This window comes from Quercus robur, chromosome 12 (assembly GCF_932294415.1).
Source record: "Quercus robur chromosome 12, dhQueRobu3.1, whole genome shotgun sequence".
NCBI classification, from domain to species: domain Eukaryota; kingdom Viridiplantae; phylum Streptophyta; class Magnoliopsida; order Fagales; family Fagaceae; genus Quercus; species Quercus robur.
This window is the reverse complement of record NC_065545.1, coordinates 10,328,375-10,350,539: the sequence shown is the minus strand read 5'-3', so window position 1 is coordinate 10,350,539 and position 22,165 is coordinate 10,328,375. Positions and strand designations below refer to the sequence as shown.

Genomic DNA, 22,165 nt, shown 5'->3' with positions numbered 1-22,165 from the left:
GAAAAGGGAAGAGGAGGAACAGTATTCTCCTATACCATACACCGATGAAGAAATGAATGTCGTCATCGACAAATGGATGGTTGATGGAGTGCTTAGGCCCTTCAAGCCCATCCGTGAGCCTACTAAAGAAGATATGCGAAAACCCCTTTATTGTCGGTATCATCGATATGTAGGTCATGGAACTAGAGATTGTAGAACAATCCAGAGAATATTTCACAAGAAAATTTCAAATGGCACTTTGAACCTCACTTGTGAACAAGAGGTCCAGCGGAACCCATTGCCTCAGCATCACAAAGGGAAACCTACAGCTGCCGTACTTTTTCATAATGGGGCTGATGAGAATGAAACTGCCAGCGGTACAAGCATGCCTCCAGCAGCTATCTCTACTCTTCAAAGAAGCCCTACCTTTCGGACTTTGTTCAATCAGTTAGGGCTCAGTGAGGAGTCAAGAAGATCAGCAACCGAAGCTCTTGTATCCATCGCTGCCAGCTCTGGAATGGAACACACTGCCTCACAGCTGAAGCTCATGCCAGCTGTGCCTTCTTAGAGACTACTAATGTCATCACCTTCATCGACGATGATATAGAGGTACAACACCCTGATCATAGTAAACCGTTATATATTGCTGCTCAGATTAATGATGTTCACATAAGAAGAGCACTAGTCGACACTGGTGCATCACTTAATCTTATTCCAGCCAGCACACTCAAAGTAGCTGGGATCCCACTCCGCAAAATATCTGGGGCTCCCATTGAGGTTTTTGGTTTTACTAGAATTCATGAATGCACTATTAGAAGTATACAGTTGGTTCTTAAAGTGGGGCCCATTGTTGCCCTCACTAGATTTCGTGTTATCGACTCATTCGTTTCTTACCATGCTCTACTTGGGAGGCCATGGCTCCACAAGCACAAGCTTGTGCCATCTACTTACCACCAATGTGTCAAGGGGAGGTTTAATGGTAAGGATCATTGAGGATATTAGCTTAATTAAAGTTAGTTTTTCTTTTGATAGTATACCATTACAATGCAATCGTGCTGCCTTAGCTTTGGCTAGTGCTACAAAAGAGAATGAGAAGGCCATTGTCAGGGCCGGCCCTAGACATTTTGGGGCATTTTTTATACTTATGTATTAATTAAATTTGTGCATGCCAGAAGTGAGACTGTTGGGCCTGACCTCACTTAGGCTCACAACTTACTTGTAAGGTAGGCTTGGGATTTCCTACTTTGGATCGTTCTCGGCACAGAGACTCAACGTAGTTTCTCCTCTCTCTCTCTTTCTGAATCACTCTTTTTCTCTACCCTCTATTTTTTTAGAACCTTTCAACAACCTTTTCCCTTTCCATCTTCTCATATTTATAGCTCTGGATTAGTGGAGAGATCATGATTACAACCATAATTAGTGCAATTGGGGGTCCAATATCATCAGTTGTAAGTGGATGGTTAGGTGGGAATGGAATGTGGCGAATGTGGCATTGGAACTTGGTTCCAACTCAAGTAGGAATGCTCGGCAGTGATGTTTCCTGGGAACTGCCGGGCATGCTATGGTGTGTTCGGACGTTAGTCTTTCTTTATTATTTAGGAACGTTTTGCCGAGCAAGGATCAAGTGATGAAACTTGGGCTTGTAGTTTGTGCGGGTTGAGTAGAAAGAGATTGGTGATGTGGGCCATGCTGCTGGGCTGGAATCCAAGGCCCAAATGGATCTGGGTAACATGGTGCCGTACAAAATTAATATTTATTTAATATTTTTATATTATAATATATTTAATTTAAAATCTATTTTTCTTGCATTTTGAAATGCAAATTGACTAATTAAATTTTTGTATTCAAGTTCTTCTAACATCTCATTTTCAATCGATAATATAACTAATCCACTTAATCTTTCTTGAGACATTGTCAATCTTAGATATGATTTTATTAATTTTAATTTTGAAAAACTTTTTACTGTAGAAGCTACTATGACAGGTATTGTTAGTAAAATCCCATAAGCAATGCATGCATTTGGAAATGAATCTAATATTTTTATATAATTTAGTAAGTCAATTGGAGTATAATCTTTTATTTGAAGGAATATGATTCAACATGTTATTATTATTTTCATTTTCTCTTAGTTGAACATCATTATGGTGAACTTGTTCATTTGTGACATTTTCATCATTATTTTCATTTTCTTCTAAATTCTTTTGAAGTTCATTATCAAGATTTGTTGTATTGCAAAATTGAACATCATTGTTATCTTGCAATTGTATCATTTCATTGTCTTCTAACTCTTTATGGTGAATTTCTTGTTCATTTGTGATACTTTTATCTAAATTTTGTGTTATATTTTGTTTACTACTAATAACAAATTTATCTATTGATCATTTTTGAGACTCAATTAATTTTTCTTCTTTTTTTCTTTTTTAAAGTTTTTCATATCCAGATGCATATTTTCCAGTAGACACTTCTAATCAAACAATATATTTATAAAGACTAAAATAAAAAATAACTTTTAAGTATAGAGCAAATGAGAAATAAAACCTGATTTATATAAAAAGTATTGTTGTAGTTTCATCGAATAATAACAAGTTTTTAGCAATCTCAACTTGCAAAAATAAAGATTTATTCATTATATTACCATTCACTAAAATATATATAAAAACACAAGATTAAAATTAAAAAATAAATAGTCACAGCCATAACAAGAACAAGCCCAGCCCAACCAAGAACCTGCCAAGACCCACCCACAAAAAATTTAAAACAAATCCTATTACATTTACACATATAACCAAAAAAAAAAAAAATGCAACAGACCCAGCCCTCTTAACAAATCCAAAGTAGAATGGAAAGCAACTAAGCAAGCCTAAAGCCTTAGAGCATCCTCATTAAGAATGTTAAATGCTATAAATGCTAAATTTTAACATTAAGTTTGTAAAAAGTACCAAAAAACAAGTTACAACAAACATGCTAAACTTAAAAAAAATAGCAACTGAGCTACAGTGAGCTTTCATCTTTGAAAGCTCACTATAGCTCTAATCTTTTAAAAAAAAATTATTATTTTAATGCTTGTGGTGGAAAAAGGTGATTTGTGTAGTTGTTTTTTTATTATTTTAGTGAGTAGTTTATATTATTTTAAACGAAATGGTAAAAAAATGGAACATTTAATGTTGGGTGTATTGTAAAATGAGTTGTTAAAATTGATAAAGTGGTTTTTTGAGATGCTAAATGCTAAAATTTTTAAAAGTTTTGATGGGAATGCTCTTATAAGTTATTAGTTTAGTGTTATACTTGAAGCTCAAAAGTAAAAACCCATTACCCACTATACCCAACTGGAATCAAAACGCACCACGGCACTGACGGCAACAGCGAAAAAAAAAAAGGAAGTTTGAGCCAGCAGCCAGGCAGTCGGATGATTTAGATTAGATCGGAGGAAAGGAAGCTTTAGCCAGGCAGCCAGGCCCAGCAACAGTGGAGAGAAAGAATGAGAGAGGCGGTGAGTAAGAGTTGAGAGAAAAAATGAGAAAGAGACGGTAAAATTTTTAGGGATTTGAGGTTTTTTATTTGTTTTGATTATTGATTGTTTTGTGGTTAATTTATTAGACCGGATTTGTAGTTTATCTTGTTAAATTTTGGTTTATCTAGAGGATAATGATGTTATTTTTGGGACAATTGATTTTATTTAGACCAAAAAAAAATTTTGCACTACCAATGTTTAACTGGGTATAACAAAATTTTTGTTTTTTAGTTAAAAGGATGTTCCAGATTTTTTAAAATTCATCTGAAACCAAAATTTTTTTTCCCAACTACTACTTCTTTTCTAAATTTTTGGGGCCTCCCTTCTACCTGGGGCCTTAGGCAATTGCCTAACTCGCCTAGTGGAAGGGTTGGCCATGACCATTGTTTTGTTAGAAGAATGCCCATCTTTCCTCTTCCATATTGTATAACATAATTTCTCTTAATAAACTCTACTATCGTTTTCTCTATGAAAAAAAAAAAAGTGTTAAAGTTCAAACATGTTAGGTGTGACATTGAACCAAAAGTAAAGGGTAGGGTCTTCTTCATCTTCTTTTTTATTCCCACCTACATATGTTAAGATATGTTGAAATAATTACTCCAGATCAAACCAATTATTCCAACTTCCAATAGTATAAATGAACAGCTCTAGTAAATTCAGCTTCATCACTCTGTCCAGTGTATAATTTTTTTTTTAATTTTTTATAATAGAATTGTCTAGTGTATAGTTTTTGAAGTATTATATATAAGTAATATAATAACTATATAAGCACTCATTTGAAATTAGAATCGGTGTTGCAGTATTGGATTGGTGATATAAATAGGATTGGACAATCTCTCCCCCTCCCCCACCCCTAAAAGGTTTACATAATTGTCTAAAATAGTTGTACCATAATAATTAATGCTCTTCACTAAAAGATGGCAAATCCCTTTCCATCTAGGTTAAAAGGTACTCAACTTTCCGTCCATTTTTCACTTTCCCTTAATTAATTGTTAACTACCAAACTAATAATAATAATAATAATCTCAAACAAAAAATTACCCAAAATAAATCACATTTACATGGAAATCATTCTCACAAGTCACATGTTTTTTAATGCATACATGGTATGACTTTCATTCCATCCAAGAGGCAAGCTTAGACTCAAATTAAATTGGACCAACACCGTAATTATTTCACAAAATATTTGGTAACATACACATTTGAGATTGTGAAAATACAATTATACCCAAAAAAAAAAAAACGTGAAGACTTAAGAATTATACGCCACCAAATAAATAAAATATTTTAAAAGACTAAATTGCAATTTACAATCTTATAAGTCTGGGTAATTTCGATCTTGTCCCATGATATTTAAAAAATCAAATTTGTACCCTTAATGTTAAGTATAGTTTTGAAACTAGACATTCCGTTCATGCCCAATGCAAACATGTTTGTTAAATGTTAAATAAGTGTATAATCTTTACAGTTGGTCTAATTAAAATATGTCATGACATTTCAAAACACAATCATTAAATAAAAAAATTATTAATTTTACCAAAAATAAACTATCATTAATCTTTCATCAAAATGAATCTTTACCCCCAAAGAACTAATTTTTGCCAAGCATAGAAATAAACGTAAAATGTTAGCTCCTTATTACAGTTGATTATGTAAATGTGAAAATACCATTTTGGTCATTACATTTTTGAGTCACAGTCAATTTGATCCCTACATTTCGGTATCAATCAATTTGGTCTATGATATTTTCAACTTACACTCAATTTGGTTTCTGCCGTTAACTCACTAACAGAAAATGCTTATGTAGTAAACAGTGTGTACAGTTGGCATACTTAAAGCTTAGGTGGCAACTTAAATAATAATATAAAATGACACATCAACAGATGAGTAAACAAAATAATTTATCAATTTAAAGAAATTAAAAAAATAAAAATAAAAAACATGAATTTAGATTTGCTCTTGAACATTAACCCAAAGCCCAAAAAAATTAAATCCACGAATCTTAGCTCTTCAATCAATGTTGGAAACGGAAGCCTAAGAAGAAGGCGAAGAAGGAGTAGACGAAGATGAAGATCAAGGTGAAGGTTTGTGGGTTAATTTAGTCCTTTTTTTTTTTTACAAGATAAAATTTTTACTCTAGTTTAATATAAGTGTATATGTGTGTGAAGCTCCATTCTGGAGACTTGAAACCCGCCTCTTGCCCCCCACACCCCACACCTCACAAACATTTATACTTGTGGAGTAACCATCGCACTAAGAGTGTGCGGAGTTTGGGTTAATTTGGTCTGAATTGCATGGAATTGCAACCTAAATGCTAGGTTCTTACATATATCATTCTGCACCACCAACCTGCCACATTTAATACAATTTCACCCCTTAAAAAGGTAAAACAAAATAGCCCAACACTATTAAAATTTAAAACATTGGGTTTAAATTGTCAAACACATGAACTAATGGATTTGAACCATCCAAATGAATTCAAATTGCATACACTTAAAAACCTACAAACAAATATTCAACATTTTTTATTGAATCCCCTTGTTTTCACATTATTTTTAGCAAAATATAAAAAAGACCTTGTGTTTGAAGAGTTTGGATATAACACTTTTTTTTAATGTTTTGGTTTGTGGGAGAGAGTAATAGTTTCGAATTCTCAATACAAGGAGAGAGTATGAGTGGTTAGAAATAGATTTTAGCTGAAGAGTTTGGAGTCGGAGGTTTTGAGAAGTTGTAAGATCACCTTGATCTTCATCTTCATCTATTCTTTCTTTGCCTTCTTCTTCTTTTAGACTTCGGCTTCTAACTTGAATTAAAGAGATGAGATTTGTGGATTTGATTTGGGTTTGATTTTTTTGGGTTCTGACTGGGTTCATGTTCAACAACAAATCCGAATTCATGTTTTTTATTTTTATTTATTTAAATTTATTTAAATTGATAAATTATTTTTTTGCTCATATGCTGATGTGTCATTTTATATTATTATTTTAGTTGTCACTTAAGTTTTAAGAATGCCAACTGTGGGGCCAGAGAACTTGTGACCCCGACCCACTTTACGTTAGGGCCCAAGGCCCGAGCCGATGAGGGATATTGCCGAGGACATACAACGAAAGTCCAAATGACCTAGGGATATAGCTGAGGACGATTTTGTCCTCAGCATCTCAAAGCACTCCTAAAAGAAAGGGTAAATACGGTATAGGAACAGTTCATGGAAAAGCTAAACACCTCTACATTGATGGAGAAAGGACCTCTGAACAGTGTGACGACAAAGGATAAGGGAAAGACTGCCATTATTGCAATTAAGTACCCTGCGCCTAACAGAGCAATACTTTTTAACTTTTACAACCACTTTGGGTATGGGCTGATAGGACAAGTATCAGCCCCAAAAAGCTGAGCCTACACGTGGACGTTAGGGAAAGGGTAAAGGTTAGTATAAAAGGAGAAGGAAGCAATTCAGAAAAGGGGCTGGGAAAAAAGGCCAAGAACCAGAGCCTCCCAGTCCGTGTCGAGGAGAAAGACTTCTTGGACGAGCATGGTTCACCCTTGTGCGATTATCATGAACACCATGACCAACCACTGTCCGGCGACCAAGGCCTAGCCTTTCAGCCCACGCTCTACAAATTTTATTATTTGGGCCTTTAACGTACGAACCTAATAAACCAATTTGGGATCGTTACAATTTTAGTCCTTACACCAACCACGTACACCGTTTGCCACGTATGCATTGCTTGTTAATGAGTTAACGATAGGGACCAAATTGAGTGCAAGTTGAAAATATCAGAGACCAAATTAATTGTTACAAAAATGTAGGGATCAAATTCATTGTGACTTCAAAAGGTAGGAACCAAAATAGTATTTTCGCTTTATGTAAATTTAGCAATTTGAAAACATGAAATAGAAGTATAAATAAGCTAATTACACCTACTCTCACCTGCCTTCTTTAATTGAGATAGAAGTATAAATAAGCTAATTACACCTACTCTCACCTACCTTCTATAATTGTTGAATCTTCTCTGGTACATGGCACAACACTAATTAGCTTCTTTATTGTTGAGTCTACAATATTAACAATATTTACTTTTGATGGCCTATAATCTTTGATATTAATCTTTCCATTTTTTTGTTTGTTGTGAAAAGCTAACCTTTTATATACTTTTTTAATTTAATATGTCTTTTTATTTTAAATATATAATGACAAGTGGTAATATGTTTTAATTTTCACATTTTATTTAGTTAGTAAATGATTTGACACTCACTTATTAAAACAATAAAAGATTACTTTAAAAAAAATATTGAAGTAAACCAAACCTTAAAAAATCATACTTAAAATTGCAATTTAATTAATCACATAAAATCAAACTAATTTTTATCAAACAACATAATAATATAAATCAAATTTAAACAAAATGATGCCCCATTTGAGACGTGGGACAAAAAACTTGCCCTGTCCCTACTCCCCAACTGGTTGCGTTCAAATGAGGTAAAGCAAATTTGTTATCCTTCTCAAAAAAAAAAAAAAAAAAAAAAAAATATATATATATATATATATATTGAGTTGAAGTCGCATTGAAAAACTCCACACTATCTATAGACAAAATGATTTTTATCCAAATAATATCCAAGAGTTTGGGAATGGATTACCTCTGTTTTTTTTTTTTCAAAGAATGGTAAGGGCCCATTTGGTAGAGCATTTTAGTAACATATTTTTAGTTTTTAAATAATATTACACGTATTTTTACACATTTTTTTTATCCACACGTAATTCAAAAAAATACAAATAATATTACTTAAACTCTTCTACCAAACGAACCCTAATTATCTTACACTGCTTAAGAGAATATTGTGTGTGTGTTTGGTTCCAACGTCTGCTGCGTTGCGTTTCCGTTTCTGCGTTTTCTCTCTTTTTTTTTTTTTTTTTTCCACGCGTTTTCCCCTCACAAGCAGCTACTGTTCATGTACTGTACATGAACAGTAGTCGCAACATTTGACCAGTTTTTCATGAACAGTGCATTCGTGCACTGTTCACGGACCCACAAATTTCATTTTTTTATCAATTTTTTCATTAAAAATGGGTCCCACGGTACTATTTACACATTTAAAAATTATTTTGCTACAGTATTTTCAGTTTTCAGTTTCAGCAAAATAAGTTCTATCCAAACAGAGTGTATAATAACGAAGCTTATTATTTCAGCCTTACGAAGTGAGGAGGAGTCCTTCACTTCCTTTGGCCATTTGATTTCCTCTATTAAGCAGAGTTTTGGAAGTTTTTCTTGTATTTCTTTTTCGCACACCCGCAGATCGAGTAATTCTCTAGCCCATAATTTAGCTCAATATGCTAGACACGTTGATGCTCTTACAGTGTGGATGGAGGATATTCCACCACAACTTCATCATGTTCTTGTAACAGACTTTGGTTGATTTAATAAAGTTTCTTTGTATTGATTCTCAAAAAAAAAAACTCCTTCCTCAAAAAAAAAAAAAAAAAAAGTGGAGATAGAGAAATAAAATTAAAATTATTTCAAACTTTAAAAATGTAGATTATAACTTAATCATTTTTCATAAATAGCCGGTGGGAGAAGTAGAGATGAGGATTATGGGACACACAAAAAGAAGAAGAAGAAGTTATTACTTGGAGTCTTGGATCCTAGTTTAAATTTTTTTTTTTTTTTTTTAAGTATTTTTATTATTTATTATTTTTTACAGAAGGAGGACTAGGTTGTGAAGTGTGCTCTGCTACATGCTGACATCTTCTATCTATTGGTTGGTTCAGTTTCTCAAGTGCGAACCAACGACTTAAAAATGTCATCAATACGGCCAGCAGGCGCGTGGGTCAAAACCTCCACGCGCTGACTTCTGGAGTATCGTCGTACTCAGTACAACTTTTTTCTTTATCGTTTTTTAGTTTGTGGCTATTAAGTAACAAGCCTGCAGTTTAAACAAAGGCACGAAAGGTACAAGGCGGGAACGCCACTCCAAAATTAGTGGAGAGTGTCAAAACAGCAATTTAAATTCAAATCCAAGCCCTATTTTCAAACTATACAAACAAAAGGAAAAAGAAGAATCAGAAAAAAAATAATAATAAAATAAAGGAAAAGTCATTTCAATTCTACACTTTCCATTTCCCAACGTTTCTTTCTATCTTCACTGAAAAGAAAAAAACGAATAGAAAAAAAAAAAAAAAAAAAAAAACCGAAAATCAAACAAACTCTCTCTCTCCTCTCTCATCGCTCCGTCCGGTCTCCGAAATCTCGGGCAAGAGTTTCGGCATTTAACGATCAGAAATTTCGGCCCTTTCTCTTTCTGTAACGGATCGGTCCGAAACGAAACGCCATTACTCAGAGCTCTGATCTCTCTCCCTCTTTCTCTCACAGAGCTCTGTGATTTGCCGAAAGAGATCTCAACCACATTTTCCCACACAATCGTACTATGAATCCTCCAGGTTCGTATCTTCAATCCACATTCCGTCCGTACGTCTCGCATTTCTTCAAATCTTCGGGCTTCGTACAGATCCGATGGCCAATTTGTTGTTGTTGTTGTTATTATTTTTCTGAAATGTAGGTCCGTGGATTTGAATGATCTGTGAGAATTGTTATTGCCAAAAAACAAAAAAGCTTTTTTTTTTTTTTTTTCGTGTGTTAAAATTATGGTCTGTTTGGTGGCTAAGAAAATGGAGATCAAGAAGAAGGAAGCTCAATTTCGTTGTTGTTTACTTAATTGTTTATTGTATTGAACACAGAGAATGCGTAAATTAAACTCATTTTAAGCAGAAGGATTCTAGGGCTAGAGTTTGCGTGGATTTCTTTTTTAGAAAGTGTTGGAGAAGAAAAGAATTATTGTAAGGCACGAGCTTTTAGTTTTTTTTTTTTTTTGGGTTAATAATTGTAATTAGTAAAAATTAATGGAAAAGATGCATATTTAATTTAGAATTACTTTGCTCGATGACCAAGTTGCTATCTTTTCCAATTTGAACATTTAGATTGATTATTTCCGTGATAAAGACCGGCCTTTAATTGACGAATCTGATGCATTTTGCCGACTGTGTTTATGAGAATTCGTGGCGAAGTTTAATATCATCTGGGGTGTAAAATTTTCACCAATAAATTGCTTGCTTATGAAGTTTCTGTCTTTACTTGTAATTTGGTTTTGTGCATGGCCTACCATCAAAATTGAGTATAAGTTGATCAAATAAGTATAAATTGAATCATCGCTTTTTTTTTTTTTTTTTTTTTTTTAAGAAGGAAATTGAATCATTGTTGAAGCCAATTATTCAAAAAAGTCTTTGTTCCATACGTTTAATGTTGATTTTTTATTTAATTTCTTCTAATTTATGTGCACGGAATACTATCTTTGTAGCATTGTGTCCATAGTTGATCAAGGAAACAAGGCATTTGAGAAGGTCTCATCATGAGCTCCCAGTATGAGAATGGGGGATTTGGCTATTCAAATGGGGCTCATGGTGAATATGTTGAACAGCTGGAAAGTTTTAGGGTTATGGCCGAAGGTAACCAAGTTATATACTCCCTTTCTCTCCATATTTATTTGCACATAACTTAGTCGCATTTTATATTCCTCTTTGTCCTTGTTTTACACTTGTTATATAGGTAACCAGCAGTCTTCTCTGGTGGAGTGGATAAATGGTATGCTCCCTCATTTAAGTTTACCATTGGAAGCTTCTGAGGAGGATCTGAGATCATGCTTGATTGATGGCACTGTTTTATGCAGTGTGTTGAACAAGCTTAGTCCCGGTTTGATAGAAATGGTAGGATTACCTTCTGTGTTGTTTGTTTATAGCCTGTTTGGATATGTTATCATATTGAGGTTTATGACTTTTTTCTTTTGGGATCTGTTTCTAAGTCGTACTGCTCCATTTTAACTTTTTTTTTCCTACTTAGAGAGGCAATTTGGAGCCCGTTCTCTTAAATGTCCAAAAGTTCTTGGCAGCTATCAATGAAATAGGATTGCCTGGATTTGAACTATCAGATCTAGAGCAGGTACGTTTCTAGTATTGCAATATAGAATCCTTATTTCATTGCACTAGTCAATCATATAATTTAGTTTCACTGAAATTGACAACAATGACTTGGCCTTGGGTCTGTTACATTAAGCCTCGACCTTAGGTTCCTTACACAAACACCATATGTATTGACCCATCAGCCCTAAAGAAATACTAAAAATGTATTGGTCTACGAAAGCAGCTCTTAGTTCAATTATTTTTTGCTGAATTGTTTTAACTTGAATCGACTTGCAGCTCTATGTGGTTTTGCTAAAATTATAACTCTGGGTCTTTTTTTTATTGCTTCCAACTTTCAAATTTTCTCATACTCATTTTAGTCGATGGTATGAGATTTTGCAGGGATCTATGGTGCCAGTTCTTCAGTGCCTTAATAATCTTAGAGTGCATTTTAATTCTAATGCTGGGGTAGAGAACGTGCAAAATCATTTGAGAAGAAGATGGGATCTATCAGAGGTAGGCTCTTTAGAGGGAATTGGTTCCCAAGGGGATGTATCAGACGGACAACACTTGGTTAAAAATGGAGGGGATTGGCAAAGAGATTCAGTTGAAGCCAAATTTCAACATTCTTTTCCTGGTACTTCAGGTATGCTAATTGCTATCTTGATTGACAGGGTATGTGTGGATGATGCCTAGATTGTGGTGAATGTATGTGTAAATTCAAATAGACGATGTGTTGAGATCATGAATGCAGTAAGTATGAGATGTAGCACAAGTTGTTGTTTGGGGGAATTGGCCTTAGGGCAGTGGCGGGCAGCCTTAACTAATGAGTGAGTAGATGTGTTCATTGCAATGGACTTTAAGAAGCATGGATTACAATAGGGGTATGAATTGGGGGCAGTGGAGGGTTAGCATTGCAATTCATTATCTTGGACACGAGAAGCAACCACTGAAAGGGGGGGGGGGGGGGACACGTATCTCATTCTGCCTGCCAAATGAAAATTGTTGTTTGTAGTGTTCTTATTGCTTATTTTATCATGCTTTTTCCCCCCTTTTGCTTGTAGAGTTGTCAGATGCTTTACAACATCATCTTGGATCTAAGTTTCATGAGGTGTTGCAATTAAAGCAAGGATGTTTTGCTGATTCTTCTGATGCCAAAATTTTGGAGATGATCAAGTCGAACAGTTTGGATGTAAGTTGCTCCCCCCCTTCCCCCCTCTTATCATTATTATTTTTTGCTTCTGTTGTTCAACTGTAAGTTTGATGCTGTTCTTATGTTTTATTGCCATTCTATTGTGCAGAATGCATCAACTCAATCACTTTTCAACATAGTGAATAAGATTCTAGACGATAGCATGCAAAGAAAGAATGGGGATGTACCTAATGTATGGCAGTAAGAGGATGCAAGGATGCTATATAACTAAAGCATGCATGAACTTACTTTTTTATGATTATTTTTTCCATTTTGTATCTCTCACTGGTGTTTTTCCTCCATTTTCCAGTGTGTGGCATGGCTGTTGAGAAAAGTTACGCAAGTGATTGAGCAGCGAATTTCAACCCAAGCAGAAAACTTAAAAATTGTAAAATAATTTATGGATTTATTTTTTGCTTAGTAAGAATATATATACATATATATATATATATATATATATTTATATTGCTCATGAGTAAAAAAGTGTTTGTATTATTTTATGCTTGCAGCAAAACAAACTTTTTAAGGCTCGTGAGGAGAAATATCAATCAAAAATTAGAGTACTTGAAACCCTTTCGATAGGAGCCGCTGAAGAATTTGAGGTGGTTTTAGTTTGAGGTTTATGCACTTTATTTCATTTCACCCAATTGATTTTTAACTGTTGTTTTTGTTTCCTATAGGTTGTTATGGATCAATTTCAACAGATAAAGGTGTGTTTCTGTTCTTAGTCCTATCTTTATATTCAAAGATGATAAAACATATTTCTTTTGTTGATCCTTGAGTTTGATGGCTGTGTTATATTATGAGCATTCCAAAGTATTTCATATGACATCCACACCTATTTTGTATCTAATGTTTTCTAATACATATTAGATATCTTTAAATTTTTAGTAATTCGTAACTTATTTCTGCTGATGAATGTTTATTTTAGCTGTGCCACTTATTTTGAAGAGTTCTTGAACTGCTAGTACTTATAGTTAGCTGTACAAGTTGATAATAATGTATGATGAAATTATATTGTTTTAAGTGAAAAAAATCTCAAGTTTATTATTTCCACTCTTTTGGAGGAAGTAATCATATTAAGGTTAATTATTATGAAGCAAATATGTCAAATTTTTGTCATTTTGATATCGTTTGCAAGTCTATGTTGTATGTGTATCCACTATGTAAGTTTATATTACGTATTTAATGTAGTGTGGGTGATAAGTAGGTCTTGGTTGAAACCTGCTCAGTCTGTTGTGCCTTATTAGTGGTAATGAAGATTGTTTGTGAATTTATACGTCTTAGATTTTATTATTATTATTATTAAATTTGTACAAAAAGGAAGAGCCGCTACAACAAGAAGGTACCATTGGTTATTTTGTTAGTGACTTTACATTTTGGATTTTGCAGATTGAGAAGGTCAAAACAGAAAATAAAAAGAAACTTGAAGAGCATGATATGATAGAATTAAGGAAACAGAAGGATCATTGTGATATCGAGATTATGAAACTAAAACAAGAAATAGAAGTGACCAAAAGGACGCATGAAGATCATTGCTTGCAATTAGAAACAACTGCTAAGGAAGCTAAAGTTGAGTTGGAGAATCGGTTAAAAGAATTTGAGTGCCTTTTATCAGATTCAAGGAAGAAGGTGGAAGAACTTGAGAAGTTTTCTGAATCTAAATTGCGAAGATTGAAAAAGAAAGAGCGAATCTACAAGAGCTTTATAGATAATCATTTTGGAGCTTTGCAGGTTTACCTTAGTACACATGGATTTAATTTCATTTCTTGTCTTTAGTGATCCTATAACACAGCTTTATGATTTTGTTTAGGAATCGAGGGTAACTTTAGAGTCCATAAAACATGAAGTCTTGAAGACAAAAAGAGGTTATGCAGAGGAATTCAGATGCTTGGGTAGGATTGATGATTCACAGTTTGTTTATTTACTACTTGGACATTTGTTTATTTACTACTTGGGCATTTTCTCATGATGTCCTTTTTTTCTTGAATAGGATTGAAACTTGAAGGACTAGCAGATGCAGCTCAAAATTACCATGCAGTTCTCGCAGAAAACCGTAGGTTATATAATGAGGTTCAGGATCTAAAAGGTACATCACTTAGTATGGTTATGCCCCCTCTTTTTTTAGTTTAATTCTTTATTGAAGAATAAAAACACTTTTTGTTCACGATGGAAATGGTTATGCCATCGTATGAGTGTTTGAGCTCGTTCTTTCTCTCTCTGTTATATAGGAAATATTAGAGTATATTGTCGAATAAGACCATTCCTTCCTGGACAAAGTAAGAAGCATACCACCATTGAATATATTGGTGAAAATGGTGAATTAGTCATTATGAATCCATCTAAAGGAAAAGACAGCCGTAGGATGTTCAAGTTTAACAAGGTTTTTCATCCAACTTCTACGCAAGGTATTAATTTCTAAATGAATGATGTTTACCTTTTTCATCACTTTTTGCTCTAACTGCTACATTCCTTTGTTAGGGAAAAAATATTGATTTTCTAATTATTATTTGTTTATATACTATATGTTGATAGAGGAGGTCTTTATGGATACTCAACCGTTGATTCGATCAGTCCTTGACGGATACAATGTTTGCATATTTGCTTATGGACAAACTGGCTCAGGAAAGACCTATACAATGGTATCCAAATGGTTTATATTGTATTATTTTTAATTATTTATTTTTTTTTTTATGGTCGAAAGTTGTTCCTTATGCCTTTATCTTGTTTCTTTTAGAGTGGGCCTAGTGTATCATCAAAGGAGGATTGGGGTGTCAACTATCGGGCCTTAAATGATCTTTTCCAGATCTCCCAAAGCAGGAAAAGCTCCATTGCATATGAAATTGGAGTTCAAATGGTTGAGATTTATAATGAACAAGTCCGTGATCTACTCTCAAGTGATGGTCCTCAAAAAAGATATCCTTTAATTTTTTTTTTCCCTTATGGTTTTTCTTTTTCTTTTTTTGGGATTTCATTCTTAATTTTAAGTTTCTCTATTTGATTAGTAAATTTGAGTGCTCTTAGTTGCTTCTATTCACCTTATTATGTTATTGAAAAGGTTTTTGTTTCCTTTGACTTGCACACACTTGGGATTTGGAGCACTACCCAACCGAATGGGTTAGCTGTCCCTGAGGCTAGCATGCACTCTGTTCAATCTACTTCAGATGTCTTAGAGTTTATGCATATTGGGTTAATGAATAGAGCAGTAGGTGCCACTGCCTTGAATGAAAGAAGTAGCAGATCCCATAGGTTGTATTCTTGATGCTAAGTCATTTTCTCACCTACTTTTCATGGTTGTTATTTTCTTTTAACATGGTTGTAATTCAATCATATGGTGCAGTGTTCTGACTGTTCATGTTCGAGGAACGGACTTGGAGACTAATGCTGTCCTGCGTGGTAGTCTACATTTGGTAGATCTTGCTGGTAGTGAAAGAGTAGATCGGTCCGAAGCTACTGGGGATCGGCTTAGGGAGGCACAACATATAAACAAGTCACTATCAGCTCTTGGAGATGTAATATTTGCTCTAGCGCAAAAGAGTTCACATGTACCATATAGAAACAGCAAATTAACTCAAGTACTTCAAAGTTCCTTAGGTACTTGCCTTATATTTTGTCTTTGACTATGGTAATAACGTATGAGTTGATATTATAATTATGAGTTTCTTTTTTCTTCAAGTCTTGTATCATATTTCTTTTGTCTTCTCCAAATTGTAGGTGGTCAAGCAAAAACCCTTATGTTTGTACAGCTTAATCCAGATACGGATTCATATTCCGAAACCATAAGTACCCTGAAGTTTGCAGAGAGAGTTTCTGGTGTTGAGTTAGGCGCTGCTCGGAGCAACAAAGAGGGAAGAGATGTTAGAGAATTGATGGAACAGGTCCGATCTTTCATTGTTTTAACAATTTTATTGTCTTTTTTCCCTCTTAATAGTTTTTGATTGGAGATATCCTGATATGCCATTGTGCTCTAAACAATAAGCTAGGTATTTCATGAGGATATCGATATTTTTGTTATGCTATAGAAATGGATATATTCATTTATACAATCCTATGAAAAGCAATCAGTTGCAATCATGAATAATTTTAATAACTCCACTTGATATTGAGGGTAAGTTTGTAAAATAGGCTGAAGAAAATTGTACCAGTAGCTCATAAAGATTCTTTCCATTGAGCTCTAGGTCGATAGCATTTCCTCCTCCCATAATAATGGGATGGAGGGTGAAGCTGCGTTTTAGGCCCATTGGGTGTGTACTTACCATTAAAACAAAATCTGCTAGTACTGAAATTCTTCATCATGATGGTCAAGTTTGCACTGCGCTTGTAAGGGATGGGTCTTGGTCATCATACCCAGACATTTTACATGCATATTCCACTTCTATTTTATGTCTCTTAAGTTTTGGGTGGAATTTTTTGATTAATTATGGCAAAATCAGTCAAAAATGCTCCCCAAAAGAAAAAAAAATAAAAAATAAAAACATAGGGGGTTGGAACTGGCATTACTTAATTATGAACAGGATTGAGCCCATGAGGATTCTTAAGCACTATTGGGCCAGGAGTAGTAGATAATCTATGGGTTGGTGATTCTATTTGCAAAGGAGTGCCCTTCTGTAAATTATTTTTCAATCTATGCCTATAATTGTTTGTCAGCAGAACATGTCCATGAAGTGGGCATAAGAGTGACACTGATTGGTACTCATTTTAGCATGGCCATGGGCCACCACTGGTAATAACTTGGTGATTACTCACATTGAACTTTTCCTCTCTGGCTAGGAAGCACCCATGAATTTTTTCCCGAAGTTTGGCTCTCATAATTGTGCACATCCCAATTTTATTTGCATGCTTTAAAGAAATTTTGTTTCTTTGTTAGCTTGAAGGGACCTGATTTAAGATTTCTTGACTTCTTAAGCTCTATACAGTGGCCTACCATATTCGTTCAGTCTGATTTCCTTTTCATCTTGCAGGTGGCATCCCTTAAGGACGTAGTTGCAAAGAAAGATGAGGAGATTGACCGCTTGCAGCTTTCCAAGGCTAATGTCAATGGGGTGAAGCATGGTATGATCTCATTAAGGTATGGGTCTGTCTCTCCAAGAAGAGCTTCCATAGGGGATACTCAACATAGCCAAAGACTGTCTGAAGGAAAAGGAACAGGGCGGATTGAGAAAGCAGCTTCAGATATAGACAATGGCTCCGAGTACAGTGATAAGCATTCTGAAGCTGGTTCTCAGCAGTCATTGGATGAATTTCGACATCAGAAGGAATTGTCCACTCAGTCGAGGCTATTTGGAGGGGATGTTGGTCAGCAATTTTCTGAAGACATTGAGCTCTTGGGCTTTGGGAATGCAGATTCTGATGAAAGATTAAGTGATATTTCTGATGGTGGTCTTTCAATGGGAACAGAAACTGATGGCTCCATATCCAGTGTTGTGGAGTACACTCTTTTCCCTGAAGTTGCAAAGTCTGCTGAAAGCACACCTCCAGAGAGCATCCCAGCTGAGAAGACTCCAGTTCAGAAAACTGAGAAGTAAGTCTTTTTCATTTTTATAATGGTTGGTGTATTTTTCTTAATGCTAGAGAACTGGCTGTTGTCTACCTGATTACTAACTTTCTTGTGCTGCTACTAGGCAACTAACAAAGAAATTGGCATATGTTTCTCCTATATGAAATTTCTTCACATGAATTTTGACTCTAGGAATACTTTGTGATGCCAATGAAGCAACAAATGTTTTGTAAATCTTAAATTGTGCACCACTACCCTACTGCAACCTGGATTTTGGAATAAGTTTCCCTGACCATTGCAATCTGACATGTTCTCTGTGGTGAAACTTATTTTAGTGTTGGGATCTGCATTGGAGCTTCTTTAAATTTTAATTAAAGGGTCCCTTATCTTGGCCTGACTGTCAGTGATACCATATCTCTAGTTTTAATTACAAAAGTTACTAGCATTTAAAAAACAAAAAAAATCCAGAAGCTTTTTGCTGCATTTATAATTGTGAAAGAAAGCTCTTATAGCTGTTTGGTCAGTGACATTTTGTTTGGGGCTCCAAAAAAGGGGCCTTCGTGTGTGTGGCCCGTGTGGGTTGGCAGGGAGGGGGAGTAAGGGTGCATGCTTGTTTTCGGGCACGTGATTTGGTTTATGTATATTTGCTTGAATGCAGTCCAATTTCACCTGACTTTGTTAGTTATGAATCACACCTGATTTCCTTATATTTGTTTGAATGCAGGTCGCCTTTGCTTGAACCCAGGCCAACTTTACCATCTAAACTCCCAAAGCCACCCCAAAAGCTAGGGCAGGCAAAATCATCTCGGCTTTCTTTGACCACCAAAAGCACCTTAAAGGTTTCATCAAGTATGTATTTTTTTGAGGATGTGTATTTTCTCTCTCTTATTACTAGGCTTTATAAAATGATTGTAGTTGAAATGAGAATGTTAAGATGGATAAGTGAACACGGAATGCTAGGATTCGAAATAAGGAAATCCACTTAAAAATAGGGATAGTCTTATTGATGAAAAGATGAGTGAAGGTTTCTTAAGATGGTTTGGTTATGTTTAAAGAAGAGCGACTAATGCAATAGTAAAAATAAAGTGAGTTGGTCCAAGTTGAGAGAGCGAAAAAATAAAATAAAAATAATAATAATAAGGGTAAAGGAAGACCAAAATCACATAAGTAGAAATAATAATTAGTGATAAAAAGTATGATTTTAGATAAAGTAGAATGTAATATATTGAGGATCTATAGCTGACTCCAAAATTTTGAGACAATTAAGGTTTTGTTTGTTGTTGTATTACTAGACGGTAGCTTTTTAATTTTACTGTTGTAATTGGTATCTGACCCATGCTCCTCTCTCTTTGGGAAAATATCTTATACATCCGGCGTATAAGATATTTGTGAGACTAACATATGGTGAGGCCCATTGTCAGTCTCACAAATATATCTTATTATATGCCTGGCTCATACAAGAATTTCTCCCTCTCTAGACTTCTCTCCCCCACGTGTGCCCTACTCATTTTCCCAACTTCCATCTTATGCATGTCAGGTGCTAGGAAAGCTTTTGCTGGCAGCTCCTCTGTATCAAAGACCCCCAAACGGTGGCAGTAGATTTGAAGGCAATTTGGATGGCCGAATTCTTATGCCCAACACTAGCTTGTATTCTTGTTAGGGTTACACTGTAGTTTGTATTCTAACTTTACTGTGCTGACTTGTAGATTATGTTCTGCTTCCATTTATAGTGCATTGGAAGAGGCGATTGGAAACTTAACACTTTGTAAAGTATGTAGTTTAGGATCAATGCATCATAGTGCAACTTCCGTTCGTTGGGTTTCGATACTCTGTGCAGCACATTTTCATTTAGTTGTTTCAGTTTTTTCATTTGCCCTATGCTTTAGGTCATCGAGAAAAGGAGGGGTTGGTTCAGGTTCTTACCAGTGAAAGAAAAAAAAGTCCTCCATTAATTGTAGGGGTTTTGGGAAAGCAATTATCAAAGATATAGCATGTTTCTTTTAAAAGTCTTCAAAACACAAAAGGCCTATGAATTTTGTCTTCAAACGCGATTTGACCTTTTATGGCATTTTTCTTTTTAAAGTCCGTGTGAACAGTTAAAAAAAGAAGAAAAAAGAACTTAGTGGAGTATAGTTAGAACTAAAATATGATTTTAATATCAGAAACTATTGTATGAAACCATAGTGAAATTAAAAGAGGAAAAACTGGTATGGTAATCATGTTATTAATGGATATTTTATTCCTTGAAAATATGTCCTTGGATCAAAAGCTTTTTGTAAATTTGATTGTAAGTCAATCCCAAGTAACATCATTAGACAATAACATGAGGCTGTAAGTAGTAGTTCTAAAAAAACATATTACATGTGTATGTTTTTTTTAGGAGAGAATATAATTTCGTTATTTTCTAATAAGAAATTATAGATTTTAGAACATTTATTTCTTCTTTATCCTTAAGATAATTTGTTCCTAGTATCATGGGTTTTATTTGGGTCGGGCGGTTTTATCTCAGCCCTAGATGAGGTTAGTGCAGCAATTTTTTTTTTTTTTTTTTGAGAAAGTAGTGCAGCAAACTTGGTGGACGCTTTTAAACAACAAAGTGCCAAGACATAGGATCTATGGTATATGGTCAAAAAGTTATACGCAGTTGTAATAGACACTTCAGGACATTTAAGTCCATGTCCTTTTTTTGATTTATTTCTATCCTTGCATGTAGCAAGTAAAGAATATAAGTCTAATATGTCTTTTAAGAATAATTGTACTTGAGGACACCTAGGCATGTTCCAAGTAATTCCTTTTTATATTGTCTTTCTTATACTCCATTCTTCTCCATTCTTTCTATATATATAGAGTAACATTCCTTTGTAATAAAAACCAAGTAATAATAGAAGCATTTCTTCAATTCTTTTTAATCTCTGTGATTGTAAATGAGTGGTTGATCCTTTTTAATGACCACATACGACTTAGCAACGATCTGAATCTACCTTTTAAACTTTTCTCTCTAACATTAGAGGATAATTGCACATCACCAAATCTAAATCTATTCTCTCTAACATTAGAGGATAATTGCACATCACCAAATCCAAATCTAGATACAACTGCTATATGTTTTTTAACAATTACTAGCCTCTGAGAACCAGTGGCGACTTCAGGAATTTTGTCCAGGGTGTTCATATTCCACATTGAAAAAATTTTGGGTAATTTCAGTCTGTTTTAGGACGTTTTGGTAAATATCAACCGAAATTCAAGGTTTGGCCCGCATGAAGTTTGTGTTTTAAAAAAAAAAATGTTCTTAAAACCAAAACAAATTTGCATTCTGTACACCAAAAAATCTCAAAAGGAAAAAAATAAAAATAAAAAGAAATGAAATGAACAAAGGTACTTATAGAATAAACTATAAGTTCATTTGAAATATTAATAAAATTATTGATTATTGTTGTTTAATTGTTTCATAAATTTGTTTTTCTTTTATAAACTATAATTTGTTGTATTGTTGTTTCATTAATTATTAAATTATTAATTGATGTTTAGCCTAATATAATTTAATTTTTTTGTCTTTTATAATGTATTAGTTAATTAAATTATTAATTATTGATGTTTAGTTGCTTCGTTAATTTTTTTTACTAACTACTAGCAGTTTAGCACACACCCCACTGTGCATTAGCACACACTTTAGCCTAATATAATTTAATTTTTTTGTCTTTTATAATGTATTAGTTAATTAAATTATTAATTATTGATGTTTAGTTGCTTCGTTAATTTTTTTTTACTAACTACTAGCAGTTTAGCACACACCCCACTGTGCATTAGCACACACTAGCACACACCTCATGTGTGCACACACCCATGCCTCTCCAATACCATACCGGAGGCCGTTTTGGTTTAGTTAGAGAAATAAAATATTGAATAGACAACTACAACCAAAGCAGACAGGCTGTGCTGCTTGTACTGCTTGCACACAAGTGCGTTTGTGAGTTGTGAGTAGGAGCGAGCTAGAAAAACACTATTAGCTTTTGACGAAATGGACTCCACCGTGCTCTC

At 34.3% G+C, this 22,165-nt stretch overlaps 1 protein-coding gene across 2 annotated transcripts; it reads left to right on the top strand.

Moving 5' to 3' along the window:
- Nucleotides 1–9,620: 9,620 nt before the first annotated feature.
- Nucleotides 9,621–19,950, top strand: LOC126710569 (kinesin-like protein KIN-14J). Of its 2 annotated transcripts, XM_050411098.1 has the most exons (22): nucleotides 9,622–9,926; nucleotides 10,841–10,988; nucleotides 11,089–11,246; nucleotides 11,380–11,478; nucleotides 11,841–12,084; nucleotides 12,503–12,630; nucleotides 12,740–12,823; nucleotides 12,941–13,018; nucleotides 13,140–13,232; nucleotides 13,311–13,340; nucleotides 14,023–14,364; nucleotides 14,444–14,525; nucleotides 14,624–14,719; nucleotides 14,862–15,038; nucleotides 15,166–15,272; nucleotides 15,368–15,547; nucleotides 15,716–15,879; nucleotides 15,971–16,224; nucleotides 16,345–16,508; nucleotides 17,592–18,151; nucleotides 18,852–18,976; nucleotides 19,665–19,950. In XM_050411098.1, the coding sequence occupies exons 2-22, from the start codon at nucleotides 10,892–10,894 to the stop codon at nucleotides 19,724–19,726; spliced, it is 3,324 nt and encodes a 1,107-aa protein (XP_050267055.1). In that variant the 5' UTR covers nucleotides 9,622–9,926; nucleotides 10,841–10,891; the 3' UTR covers nucleotides 19,727–19,950. The 2 variants fall into 2 exon arrangements, with proteins under 2 accessions (XP_050267056.1, XP_050267055.1); XM_050411099.1 differs by lacking the exon at nucleotides 11,380–11,478 and having other exon boundaries at nucleotides 9,621–9,926.
- Nucleotides 19,951–22,165: the final 2,215 nt, after the last annotated feature.